Source organism: Abramis brama (assembly GCF_963993115.1).
Source record: "Abramis brama genome assembly, chromosome: 12".
In the NCBI taxonomy this organism is placed as follows: Eukaryota; Metazoa; Chordata; class Actinopteri; order Cypriniformes; family Leuciscidae; genus Abramis; species Abramis brama.
In genome coordinates, this window is record NC_139974.1 from 8,642,983 (window position 1) to 8,657,319 (window position 14,337).

The window sequence follows — 14,337 nt, forward strand, 5'->3', positions numbered from 1 at the left end:
TCCATTATTCTCTGACAGTTTTTAATGTTTTTGAAAGAAGCCTCTCATGCTCACCAATGCTGCATTAATTTGATCAGAAATACGGTAAAAACTGTAAAATTGTAATGTATATTATTACCATTTAAAATAACTGTTCTCTATTGAAATATAGTTTAAATGGTAATTTATTCCTGTGATCAAAGCTGAATTTTCAGCATCATTACTCTAGTCTTCAGTGTCACATGATCCTTCAGAAATCATTCTAATATGCTGATTTGCTGCTCAAGAAACATTTCTTATCAATGTTGAAAACAGTTGTGCTGCTTAACTTTTCTTTTTTTTTTTTAAATGTAATAAAAAGAAATTAGGATTTTTTGATGAATTTAAAGTTCACAAGAACAGCATTTATTTGAAGTAGTAAACGCATTCATGTTACAAAAGTACTTTTGATCAATTTAATGCATCTTTGCTGAATAAAAGTATTAATTTCTTTTAAAAAAATTAATCTTATCGACCCCAAACTTTTGAACGGAACGGTAGTATACATTAAAAAAATTATTTTGATTGTGCATGATTATTTCTGACATTGTTATGCTCCTGAATATTAAAGTCTCTTTGCATAAAAACATCTGCCAAATGCATAAATGTATTTATCTTTTTCAGTAATAATTTACATAAGTATAATCCAAATGTTTCTTTGCAGTCTGCCCACGTCTGCTCTTGACCTGCTGGACCACATGTTGACGCTGGACCCCTCGAGACGCTGCACTGCTGAACAGGCCCTGGCCAGCCACTTTCTGTGTGATGTGGAGCCCAACAAGATGCCGCCACCAGAGTCAGTGCACACATAAAACCACATCTTATGTCATTGAAATCTTATTTTGTTATGTTAAAAGGACAGTTCACCCAAAAATGAAAATTATGTTATCATTTTCTCACCCTAATGGTGCGTTCACACCAAACGCGAATAGAGCGTCTGGCGCGAGTGATTTCAATGTTAAGTCAATGCAAAGACACGTTTACGCGTGTCTGGAGGTCCTGCGGCGTGAATGAGGCGTTTAGCGCGGCGCGGTAGATGCGAATTCGCCTCATTCGCGTGTCTGGCGCGTTACGTGTGAATGATTTTATTTGGTGCTTTTTGTGCATTCACGCGTTTGACGTGAATTCGCATCTGACGCCCGAGTTGAAAAATCTGAACTTTGGCGTCAGTTCGCGCCGCGTTAACCAATCAGGAGCCTTCTTGCTGCTGTCACGTGGTGAAGTAAAAACAAAGTAAATCTTTTATCACATAAAAACTTGATTTCAACATATGAGACGTATTCATTTTGTATTGAATGCTATTTATTCCATATCTAAATCAAGATTTATATGAAACATTATTATTCTAATGTAAAGACAACCAATATACTTTAGTGTATAAGAATAGTTTGTGTCTGGACAGTGTTGTGTGAGAAAAAGAAAAAAAAACACAGGACAGGTTAATTACTTTTGGAGGCTGGCTTCATTTATCATCAATACAAAAATAAATGACAGATTATGTGGGTGAGGGCGAGGGTGATCCTCGCTCCGATGTGGGACAACAGGTCATCAGCATCGCTGATAGCGGCCGTCATCCAGGCGCAGCTCCTGGAGCAAATGGTGAAACTCGCCAAACTGGGTACGCCACCGGAGGGTTTCGGTGGACCCAAGTACGGCGACGATGACCCCTATGCCGCTGTTCTGCTTTCCAAAACAAATACAGAGCGGTAACTCTCTCGAGGAATGCTCGATCAACATCAGCCATTTTGCAAACAGACAACCGCCTAGCACTAGCCCCGCCCACAAGAAGCGGATTTCGTCAATTTCGCTCTGGACGCGCGAATGGATTCACAATTTTCAAGCGTCCAAGTAGACGCGAATTTGACGCGCTATTCGCGTTTGGTGTGAACGCACAGTAAGTTGTTCCAAACCTGTAGAAATGACTTTGTTGTGCTGAACACAAGGGAAGATATTTTGAAGAATGTTTATAACCAAACAGTTGTGAGGCACCATTGACTTCCATAGTATTTATATATTTTTTTCTCGATGCTATGGAAATCACTGTTGCAAGTGATCATTGTTTGGTTGCAAACATTCTTCCCTTGTGTTAAGATTTTATTTTTATTTTTTTCAGTTTTGGTTGAATCATCCCTTTAATGACACTACATTCATAGATTGAGTAGTGAGGTCACACAGACGCCATTAAAAGAGCTTATTTTTTTTTAAATACTGCTGCAATTAAATGTTCTTAGGCTATTTAATATAAGTCTTATCAGTGGAATAATGACCGGCTGTTTGTACTTGTAATTACACATTCCTAACTGTTTTGTAATTGTGACCTTTCTTTTAGTTTGCCTCATTGGCAAGACTGTCATGAGCTCTGGAGCAAGAAGCGGCGGAGGCAGAGGCAAAGCGGAGTGTCTGAGGATATCCCTGTTGCCAAAGTTACCCGAAAGGAACCCGCAGGAGCTTCCGCAGGGGAGAACAGCCGCCCGCCACCGAGCCCACCCCCACCACCGCCCCCATCGGCCCATCCTGCTCCGGCAAACATCACAGCCACTGAGCTGGAAGGTGGGCCATGAGTTGACAGGAACCTTTGTGTTCTCTTCACATGAGAAATACAGGCAGGTAGTTAGAGGAGCTGAACTACTCAGGTAGGTAGCGGGACAGAGTGACCAGCTTTAAACTTCAACCCGACATGATCATGCACGACAAAATTAGGTGTTTTCTAAGGTGAATACGGCTTAATAGAGGAGCTTGCCCTCATCTGCATATTTCAGTGGTTTTCAGTTCTGGTCCTGAGGATTTACCGATCTGCACATTTCGTATGTCTCTCTATTCTGACACAGTCAGTTGAGTTCATGGAGCTCTCACCTAATGAGCTGATGATCTGAATCAGGTGTGTTATACAAAATATGCAGAGCTGGGGGGGGATTTTTCAGGATGAATTATGAAGATTTCTTGAACCAGAATAGTCATAATGGATTTTACACCCTCTTACTAACCCTTTTAGGGCCTGTTTACACCAGGTATTAAGATGCGTTTTGTTCGATTGGATCACAAGTAGACTAGAGAGACGCATACCCATTTACACTTGGTGTTTTAATCTGTCTCTTTTGTCCACTTTCAACCACTTCTGTCCTGATTTCTTCAAGGGGAGGGAGTCTATGGGCAGGGAAATTTATGGGTTTGCGTAATTTACATAGGATCACGCCCGGAGACAATGGAAAAACGTACAGAGAACAGCAGCTTTAGTTTCTAATCTGACAGTGGCAAGACCAGCCGAACGCTGTGAGTGTGTGTGTTAGAAATCTGGAATGGTGAGAAAACATTGTGCTTGGTACATTTTTCGTCTTCAAACTAAATTTGGGTCTCTAGCCGACAAAGTTTAAATCCCGTCAGGCTAGCGCGCTTCCTGTAATGTTTACGCATTAGAGTAGGCGTCTTTTGTGGCTGTTCAAACACATTCGACCACATTTACACTACGAAAGCAATCCGGTCGAATGTGTTTTCGACTATTTCTGGAAGTGGTCGAAAGTGGACAAGCTCAAAATGTTTTAGACCCCATTTACACCTGCATTTAGCATCGTTCACTTGTGATCCGATCGACCAAAACGCATCTTAATACCAGGTGTAAACAGAGCCTTTACTACTTTGCCTCTGTAATGATCGGCTCCCAGGCAATCTCTCGCCTCTGAAAGAAGTGATGATTGCTTATAGGTCGCAGTTTTATTGTTGCAGTCAGTGTTGTGTCTTCATTTTTTTTAAATAAAAGCCTGGACCCTTTTCACAGACTGTGATGACTCTCCTCAGTCATCAGTTTTTTATAATTCCATTATAATTGCAGTTAAATTTAACATTAACATTTAAGATTATACTTTGCTTTATTACCTTGACAATAAATTACAGAAAACTGCGTGAATGTTTATAAATCAACAGCTTTTCTTTTGCTATTGGGGTAGTTTCCCTTCACCAGTTTTTTGTAGTTTCCCTTCACCACTATAGAAGTTCACCTAACTATGACGACTTCTGCTTCTGAGAATCCGGAAGTGTGAAAGTGTCTATTCGGGACAGGTTCAATATCCTTTTCTGATGTTTTTGGAATAATACTCTCTCCACAGCTTTCTCATTGCTTCAAAACTGTGCAGGCCCAATTAGCTGAATACTGCGATATGTAAATGGAAAGGCGAAGAACATTCTGTTTTCCGTAAATGGCAATCAAATGTAAGTGTTTCTATGCACAGGTCTGGGAGCCGCAGCGGAGCAGTTGAACCAGACTGAGCTGGCGGTGCTGCTGAACCTGCTCCAGGGCCAAACAGACAATCTGACCATCCCGCAGATGGCGGAGTATCTCCGCAGCACCTCCTCTGAAGCCTCTACATCAGTGCTGTCCCGCACCCCTGAACCTGACGCCGCACAGCAGCTCGAACTGCTCAGCCAGCTCTCCACCCTAATCCAGTCCTCTAGTGTCCCGCAGCAGTCACAAGTCCCGCAGGAAGACCAGACCGGGCTGCTCGCGCTCCTGTTAGAGCAGCTGATAAAGGCCCCGGCGCCAGGGGCGGAGCGGGCAGACGAAAGCAACGGAGTGCGGTCGGACGAGGGCACGGCGCGGGCCGGCTCCGCTTCTGTCATGAGCGGCGATCGCGAGGGCAAGTGTTAGTTAAGTTTATGGGGGCGGGGCCTGAGTAGTCGAATGCTGTGATTGGCCACAGCTAAAAAGACGTGGCGTGGAATGTCTCAATAGCGTGCTGGTTATGTGGGACCCACCCGCATCAAAGAAACGCTACGCTTTTCTTGCAGAGATGTCTCTTTTTTTCTTTTTTTTTGTTGTTGTTGTTTTCTTCCTAAAATCTTACAAAGGGGGAAACATTTAATTAGTTGGAAGACTGCAAGCTAACGAATAGAGAAATAAATTGTCATGCTTTTTTGAAAATCCAGATGTTTATTTTCTGTTTTCGTGAACTTCCTCTTGAGTTTTACAGTCTTGCAGTATTTAGGTTTATTTTCATAGGAGCAAAATCCCCAGAGCACCGTCTGCGTGTCATTCATTCACTCACACACACTGCGTCAGTGCCCAGCGGACCTTATGCTCTCAGGCAATGTGGGAGCTCCTCATCTATTGGCACACACTGAGAGTCCTTGAGAGATGGTTACAGTGTTTGCGTTAAATTCTGTCACTCTTTTAAATCCAGATTAAACAGTCCTGAAATAAAGAGCCGTTTTGGACACACCTCTACTTATGTGTCTCTGTTTTAGTACACTCAGAAAACGACACTTAACCGGAGGAAGCGAAGTAACATTTTCGACCGCTGACTTTCACGCATCTTCATGCCCCTCATACTGAATTGGTTTAGCACGGTTGGGTGAATCTTAACATCCTGTCAAGAACTTGCCTGTGTCATATTTCACCCTAAGATTGAACATTTATATTTTGCAGTAAGAAAATATTTAAAATAATTAGGACCCTGAGGGGTTTTTTTTTGTGTGTGTGCATTGAGACATTATTTTAATGACAATTAATTTGAATTACTGTAATAGAAAGAAAATATTCTCAATACTGTAATGCAGTAATGCAATTTATTATATATGATAAAAATTATAATAAAATAAAAACATTTCATAACAAATATAATAAAACAAAATATACATTAAAAATTATACAAAATAAAATTAAAATATCTTATATATTTTATAAAAATAAAGTATAAGAAATTAAATATATAATTATATTGATTTATACTATATATATATATATATATATATATATAAAAATCAAATCGATTAATCGCATCTAACATAAAAGTTTGTTTACATAATGTTTGTGTATATATTTATATAATATATGTCAGTATGTGTGAATATCTACTGTATATACACATTATATACATGTATCTATATATGTGTATATATGTACACACATATATTATGTAAACAAACTTATGTTAGATGAGATAAATCGTGATAAATTAATTTGACAGCTCTAATATATATATATATATATATATATATATATATATATATATATATATATATATATATATATATATATATATATATATATATATATATATATTTAATTTGTTGTAGTATTACAGTAGTTTATACATCACAATAGCATTTGTTGTATCACCTTAAATTTGTTCATTTAAAAAACATTTTCATTACATTTTACAGAGTGTCTCCATTGAGGAAAATGGAAATGACAAAAAGAAAGTGAAACGTCAAGACACGTTACGGTAATGAGAGGCAGAAAATGTGCTTAGCTTTATTTATTTTTATAGCTATTTAAATTCAATTTATTTGATTTTATTATGATGTCATCACATGCAATAAATCTTGTAAAAATAGACTTATTTCATGCAAAATGTAATGAATTGATTATTTGGGTGAAATATGAAGCGAACATATTCTTGGCACATTTTTATAAGATGCATCCATTTGTGAATGCTACTGGTTCTCATAGAGATGTTGCTTTTGCCGGTTCATGAAGTCTAATTAAGATCAGCTGACCTTATCCTGCCAAATGAAACCCTCCAGCTCACACGCTTTTTGTCTTCACTCTCAGTTCCTCATTGGTCGTTTTCTTTTGTCTCTGCCCTCTTCCTCTATCACATGGTCTTTGGGTTTTAATCTGTGAACACACAGGAATACACACTGTAATAAAAGCCTTATTGTGAGTGTCAAATAAATTATAGCTATACTGCATATTTTGTCCTCACCCTTATCAATCCTGTTTTCTTTTATGGAGAAGGAGCATTGTTTTGGGACTTTTGTTTAAATTTTAGTTTAGTTTCTGTGTCATATCTCTCCAGCACATTGATGAAAGTCTCCAAACTGTTGTAGTTATTGTGTGTATGTGAACTTAATGCTCACTGGTGCAGAGGGAACACATGTAGCATGACATAGTTTGTAATAATAATATTTAGACAAACTACAATATCACATGCACACCCAGTTTTAATAAATTACATTTTAGTATTTCTTGGTGTAAAAGGGCATTTTGCATAAGCTAATTAACTTCCACAAACCCATATGTCATGCATCTATAGATTTAAACTCTCCTATCGCGATTTTATAGACCGTTTCTTCTCTCGCCTTGACCAAACAAATTTATTTCAGGTGTCTAGGATTTGGTTAATTCAGAGTCGTATTGGAGCACAGATTTCTCCAGGGCTGGGCATAAACAATTGCCTTTTTTTAGTTTGTGAATAAAGTTTGCTGAGATTAACTACACTGGTCAGATTTGCAGGTGCATGTGTTGTTTTTTTTGTTTGAATTTATGGATGACACTGACATCGCTCAGCTATCTAATTGTTTTTTAATAGTAATATTAATTTAATATTTTTGTCATAGCCAGCAAATAGCCTTATTAAAAACGTCACAAATATATAGTGATGGCCCCTTAATCATTTAGATTAACAACTTGGATGTTTAAAAACTAAAAAGCGTCACTGTCTGGAGTCAGCCAGTTCTAAATACTTAAGGGATAGTTCACCCATAAATAAAAAATGAAGTCATCACTTTCCCTCAAGTTGTTCCAAACCTGTATGAGTTTCATTCCTCTATTGAACACAGACACAGAAAAGAAGATATTTTGAATAATGTTGGTAACCAGACAGTTGACTGTAGCCATTGACTTCTTAACGTCAACTGTTTAATTACCGACATTCTTTCAAATATTTGTGTGTGTGTGTTCAGCAGAAGAGAGAAACTCATACAGGTTTGGAACAACTTGAGGGTGAGTGATGACTTAATTTTCATTTCAGGGTGAACTATCCCTTTTAAGTCAAAGACAACTAAATTCTATATAATTACACTCCTAAATAGCAAAAGCAAAGTCTAAAATTAGAATAAAATTAAAAACCTTTCCCACTTTCCTTAAAACCGAGACGTTTGTTAGATCAGAATCTTATTTAACATTTGAAATGTATGGATTATAATAAGGCTATTAATACAGTAGTGGTTTCATAACCAAAATATGAATGAATTTTGAAAGTTCGTGAATAAGACGCGTAGATGTCCCATAAACAAATCCACAAGGAAAAACAAAAGAAATATGCAATCTGACCATTCAAGTTTCGGACAGTGCTGCAAATGAAGTTCCACCATTCCTGTTGTGAATGTACTATTAGTATCATCATCATTAGAGATATTTAAATATGATGCAAGATTTATCATTATTATTATTATTATTATTAGGCAAAATCATCAAACATTTGTAGTGTATTTTTTAAATTTAGTTTTAAAAACCACTTTCAGTGACTGTAGGTCAATGCGCTTATTGAAAAGCAGTGTGGAGGAGGTTTATCCCACATCTCCTGCAGGACTGCCTCATTGTCAAGCATGGATTCATTTTAGGATGACTTCTCTATTAGCTTAGAGACAGTCCAACTGCTTATAAAAATCATTTTAGCCATACAGACGTGGGTGTTTGCTCATCATATTAGTGCATTTCTTAACTCAGCTGGAGGTCATTGAAAGAGATGCAGATCAAAACTCGACTTTACTCAGGGATGATAAATCATGAATGCCTTACTGACTAATAAAAGCAAATTACATCCATTTAAACTTGACGCAGACATCACACTCCCTGTATTAAGTTTACAGTAAATAAAGGAAAAACAACTGAAGCATTAGAAGTATAATCCGGTGAACAGTCACACAATGCTGTATTAATCTTTGAACACCAATTATAACACTATATAACAACTATAACGCAGCTAAATTACTATCCTGATTTTACTGTTATTATTTACTATTAATATTACTAATTATATACTTATTAAAATAACATTTAAAATGTATTAAATAAAAGGTTACATCTGTACACTTTAAATTTGACCATAAAGATTTAAAATATTTTCAAAAACTTTAAAATGTTGCACATATTTAACAGAATTACTTTATAAATTTAACCATAAAGATTAAAAATACTTTCAAATGTTGCAGATATTTAACAGAATTACTTTAGAAACTTAACCATAAAGATTTAAAATACTTTCAAATGCTGCACATATTTAACAGAATTACATAAAATAAAATGTGCTAAGAGGAAATAAAGCTGATATTTGCTTGTGAGTGAAAAATAATTCCTCCATGCAGATTCATAGTTTGATATGCGTTTAATAATGCTCCAGAATTAGAATTCTACGATTTTTTTATTTATTTGTTTGTTTTTAAGTACAGCCGTGGCCAAAAGTATTGGCAGTGACAAATTTTGTTTTGCAAAGTTTGCTGCTTCATTATTTTTAGATAATTTGTTCACGTTTCTATGGTACAATGGAAAACAGTGATACGCATTTTATATGTTTTAAACTGGCGGAAACATTCAAAATATGCAAAGAGTAGAGATTTACAGCATTGAGGCTTCTTCATAACCTGTTCAATTCTCTCTGGTATGCTGGATATCAGCTTCTGGGCCAAATCCTGACAGATGCTGATCCATTCTTGCCTTATTTTCACAATTTGTGGACTTCTGCTTGTCCACTCGCCTTTTGAGGACTGACCACAGGTTCTTTATGGGATTAATACGGAGAGTTGCCTGGCCACGGATCCAAAATTTCAATGTAATGATATCCGAGCCACTTCATTATCACTCTTGCCTTGTGACATGGTGCTCCATCATGCTGGAAATGCACGGATCATCACCAAATTTCTCCTGGGTCGTTGGAAGAAGTTGCTCTTGCAGGGCGTTTTGATACCATTCTCTATTCGTGGCAGTGTTTAGGGCAGAATTGTGAGAGAGTTCACTTTGGATGAAAAGCAACCCCACACAACCCCACAGAATGTCCTCAGGATGCTTCACTGTTGGCACGACACAGGACTCATGGTAGCGTTCACCATTTCTCCTCTGGAAAATCAATTTCCCAGATATCCCAAACAGTCGTAAGCGAGCTTCAGAGAAAATACCTTTGCACCAGTCTTGAGCTGCCCAATCCTTGTACTTCCTGCAGAATTTCAGTCTGTCCTTGATGTTTTCCTTGGAGAGAAGTGGCTTCCTTGCTTCCCTTCTTGACACCAGGCCGTTTTCCAAAAGTCTGGGCCTCACTGTGTGTGCAGATGTACTCGCATCATGTGCTGCCAATATTGAGCAGCACAGGAGACGGTCCTGGCGCTTGCTAGACACTCTGGGATGTCCTGAAGCCTTCTGCAGTTGAACCTCTGTCCTTGAAGTTCTTGATCCAGTAAATTATACTTTAGATGCAATATTCTTTGCAGCAATTTCTTTACAAGTGAGGCCATTTTGATGCAAAGTATTGATCGCTGCACATCTGCACATCTTTGGAGGCAACAACTGCTAACACAAGAACACGATACGAAGCACTTCTTCCCTCCTTTGATAGCAATCAGTCTGCTCTTATAATCCAGTCAGTATGATAGAGTGAAGTCACCTGACTAGTACTTGTTCACATTTCCCATGTGCTGATAACGTGGGGGAAAAAAGTCAAATTTGGGCAATGAAGTTTTTTGCAATTATTTAAATTCAAGGCTGTCAAAATTAACATTAACACATTCGATAATTTGTTTGTTTAACGCATTTTTTTTTAAGGCAATTAAAGGGTTAGTTCACCCAAAAATGAAATTTGTCATTAATTACTCATCCTCATGTCGTTCCAACCCTGTAAGACTTTCATTCATCTTCAGAAACACAAATGAAGATCTTTCAGCTACGCAAATGACACTTTAACGCTTCAAAAAGTTCATAAAGATTGTAAAACTAATCCATAAGAATTGAGCGGTTTAGTCCAAATTTTTCTGAAGAGACTCGATCGCTTTATACGATGAACAGACTGAATTTACTTTTATTCACATATAGAATATTTGGACTAAACCGCTCAATTCATACGGATTAGTTTTACTATTAGCTTTCAATGGAGGGATAGAAATCTCTCAGATTTCATCAAAAAGATCTTTATTTGTGTACCAAAGATGAACGAAAGTCTTACGGGTTTGGAACAACATGAGGGTGAGTAATTAATGACAGAATTAAATTTTTGGGTGAACTAACCCTTTAACACTGCATCATCCTTTAGCTAGTGTTACTTTATATCAAGCTCTTATTCATGCAAATTATTTTAAATCATTCAAGTGCAAAAAGACACAAAATCAGTGCGTTACTAGCACGCGTCTGTCGATCTCATTCACACAGAAAGCTGCTTCAGGTCAGGTCTTAAAGTGACAGCAGCCTAATACACCTGCTGCTGTCTGTCATTAATGTTAATCAAAGAACAAAAGAAAAAGAGAAAACCACTCATTGCTCTTGACTAAATCACTTTTGTTGCTTTAATAAAAATGAATCATTTGTTTTTATGTTTAGTGTTTACTCAATTTATATTAAATGTGAAATTATTACAATATAAAAAAAATATTGAAAACTTAAATGTTAGGTGCGAGTAATTACAGAAAGATGTACGTTTGGTTAATTGTTTTAAATGATTGACAGCATGTTTTGGAATGCATCTGATCACTCTGCACGACAAAACCGTGTGAAACAACACCACAACAACTAAAGCAGCAAACTTTGAAACAAAATTTGTCACTGCCAACACTTTTGTCCACGGCAGTACATTTTAGTCCTTTTAAAAATGAATAGTTTTATATTAATAATCTTAAGTTGTTTATCACTTAATGAAATTGTATGATTTTGCTTACTCAATATTTCAAGTTAAGTGTAATTAAAGGTAGGGTAGGCAATTTTAGGAGCCGCTAGCTTTGAGAGCGTAAGATCCCACCCTCCCTTCAGAGCGTCTCCAAAGCCACGCTTCCTTAAACACATGAACACACACAGCAGGGAGCAAACCAAAAGTGTCACGAGAAATGGCATTAAACTACCTCAAAACATAACATTACAATAATAATGAACATAAATTAAAGAGCTCTGATCTGTACCACCTGACTGCTGCAGATTAATTTCAGGGTTGATAGTGCAGCCATTGAAATGTGTAAATTCGAGTCGCGAACCGCTCCAAGTATAACGTCATGGGTTTCCATCTCTTACAAATTACGGTAGTTACGGTGTGAACGCAGCATTATGCCTCGTTTCCACTGAGCAGTACGGTACGGTACGGAACGGTACGCATTTATTTGCGTTTCCACTATCAAAAGTTGTGAATGGTACCAAAATGCCGAACCGTACCGTACCACTTTTTAGGTACCCTTCCATTGGGGTACCTAGCACAGTGGAACGGTACTAAAAGGTGGAGCTAGACTCACTGCGGGACGTTGATTGGTTGACAGAGAATCGTCACTTGCGCGTGCTACAAGGGGAATGACAACATAAGAAGCGCCATTTTTTAATATACAGTTTAATATAATACTACTGTTACTGTATCACGAAATGTAATTTTAAGAGTTTTTCAGGCGAGAATGTAGTTGTTTAAAGCTCAAATCTGTGGTTTATTTATAAAGATGATTTTTTTTTTCCCCGGTTGTGAGATCCATGCGGTCAGCGGGCGCTCGGCGCTCATGTTTCCTGGCTGGATGAGCCTTTCCTCGGCTAGTCTTCTGACGTTCGTCGCTAAGACGCTGACTCCGACGGTAGTGGTTAAACATGAGATATTTCGTCTTGTGTAGACCTAACGGGCGATCTTTGGTCTCGTGAATATATAATGAGTTCCCTGTCAATCGTTTTGGCTGAGGGGAAGTTTAGTTTCATATTAACGTTATAGGCTATTTGTATTTAACTTTACTTGTAATGTTAGACTAGAGCGCTGCATTTGGATATTTGACTGAATAGGGCTTGGGCGTCGTGACGTCATACTTGGCGTGGCGGCCATGTTGATGGCCTCGCGAATGTAAACATACAGCAAGTCGAACGAGGAGAAGCAGAGTTGGGAGAAAGAAAAAATATGTGAAAATCCCGAAAAGGATGTGGAATTTACGGGGATACGTTAAATAGGGAAACCAGGGACCAGTAAGTTATGTGGACAAATTTTCCTGTAAAATATCCCGTATTTTAATAACTTACTATCATAACATTAATGTTAGCCCTTCCATCGGACCTGTCAGTCTCTGTACTGTTGTTCTGTTGCTACCCCTTGCCCTTCCAGAAAAACAGATGTTTTCAAAGCATAGTTTTGCTTACTTGAAGGCAACCTTAGCGTGATATTGGCCTTTTTAAGATAACAGCGTGGTTGTTGTGAGAGCATGATTTCACTCCAATCTGTAAGCAAAGTCACGTTAGACCTAGCTTCACAACTCGCTTAGTTAATGCTGCAGTTTTGCAGAGGGATAGCAACAGAAAGATGAATGTTGAAATTGTAATTTTTCGGGATATTTTATAGGAAAATACTATAGCGGGAAAAGAGCTCAAATACGTGAGAAACCCGGAAAAAACGGGAGGGTTGACAGCTACTAACTACACTTTTTTTTGCCGATTTTGTCCACATACTGGTCCCTGGCTTCCCTATTTAACGTATCCCCGTAAATTCCACATCTTTTTCGGGATTTTAACATCTTTTTTCTTTCTCCCAACTCTGCTTCTCCTCGTTCGACTTGCTGTATGTTTACATTCGCGAGGCCATCAACATGGCCGCCACGCCAAGTATGACGTCACGACGCCCAAGCCCTATTGTTTGCTTTATTTCTTATTGTATAGCTTCTTGTACCTTTTACTTAAACTTTTATATAGGCTATTATTGATAAAACTGAAATTTTACAAAAAGAAATATGGTTTCTTGTCATTTTTTTTTTTTACAAGATTATCACTGATGTTTATTGCAACATTTGTACAAACGCATATATTGCCTGGAATATGTTTAATTTTTTTTATTTAAACGAAAAGAGGTAACGTTAGGGTTGTGTTTTAAATTTCGTTTTGTTATAAATAGAATAACGTATAACGTGCAGTGAATAATCAATATGCGTTGCGCATGAACCACATTTGTGTCCCTATAATGTTTAATTTATTTAAATGAAACGAAAAGAGGCAGAGTGGTGTTTTATAACAGATTTCGTTTTATTGTTGCTTTAAAATGTACATACAGAGTAACAGAGATAACCGGAGTAGCAGAGCGAGCTGAGTGACGCTTTTAAAAACGCGCTGTACCATTTGCATGTAGGAGTCGCACATGGCAAGTACAGACTTTGCGTACTTGATATTGAGAAAAAGCCTAATGTCGGCGCTTGTCTTCTTGTGACAAACATGTCGAGGAGCAAGAACAAGATCTGCTGCATGTCATCCATTATAGTTTACTATGTTCTTCTTCGCGCGAAAATGACGTCGATCGAAACACCACGCCTATCAAGTAAGGGTACTGTTGGCAGTGGGAACGCTAGCCAGATCATGGTTAACAGACCCGAACCGTACCGTACTGTCCCGTACCGTACCGTACTGCTCAG

At 37.7% G+C, this 14,337-nt stretch overlaps 1 protein-coding gene across 5 annotated transcripts in view; it reads left to right on the top strand.

Moving 5' to 3' along the window:
- cdk12 (cyclin dependent kinase 12) overlaps positions 1 to 14,337 on the top strand; it is a 49,612-nt gene that overhangs the window by 30,314 nt on the left and 4,961 nt on the right. For 4 of the 5 annotated variants that reach the window (XR_014608345.1, XR_014608346.1, XR_014608347.1 and 1 more), the window contains 3 exons: positions 683 to 814; positions 2,348 to 2,568; positions 4,242 to 4,646. Coding sequence is in view for 2 of the 5 variants with exons in the window: in XM_084130017.1 (XP_083986143.1) it covers positions 683 to 814; positions 2,348 to 2,568; positions 4,242 to 4,646 (758 nt within the window). In the remaining 3 variants the exon portion in view is untranslated. Of the gene's footprint in view, positions 1 to 682; positions 815 to 2,347; positions 2,569 to 4,241; positions 5,226 to 14,337 lie in introns of those variants that run through there. The other variant, XM_084130018.1, reaches the window with a different exon arrangement.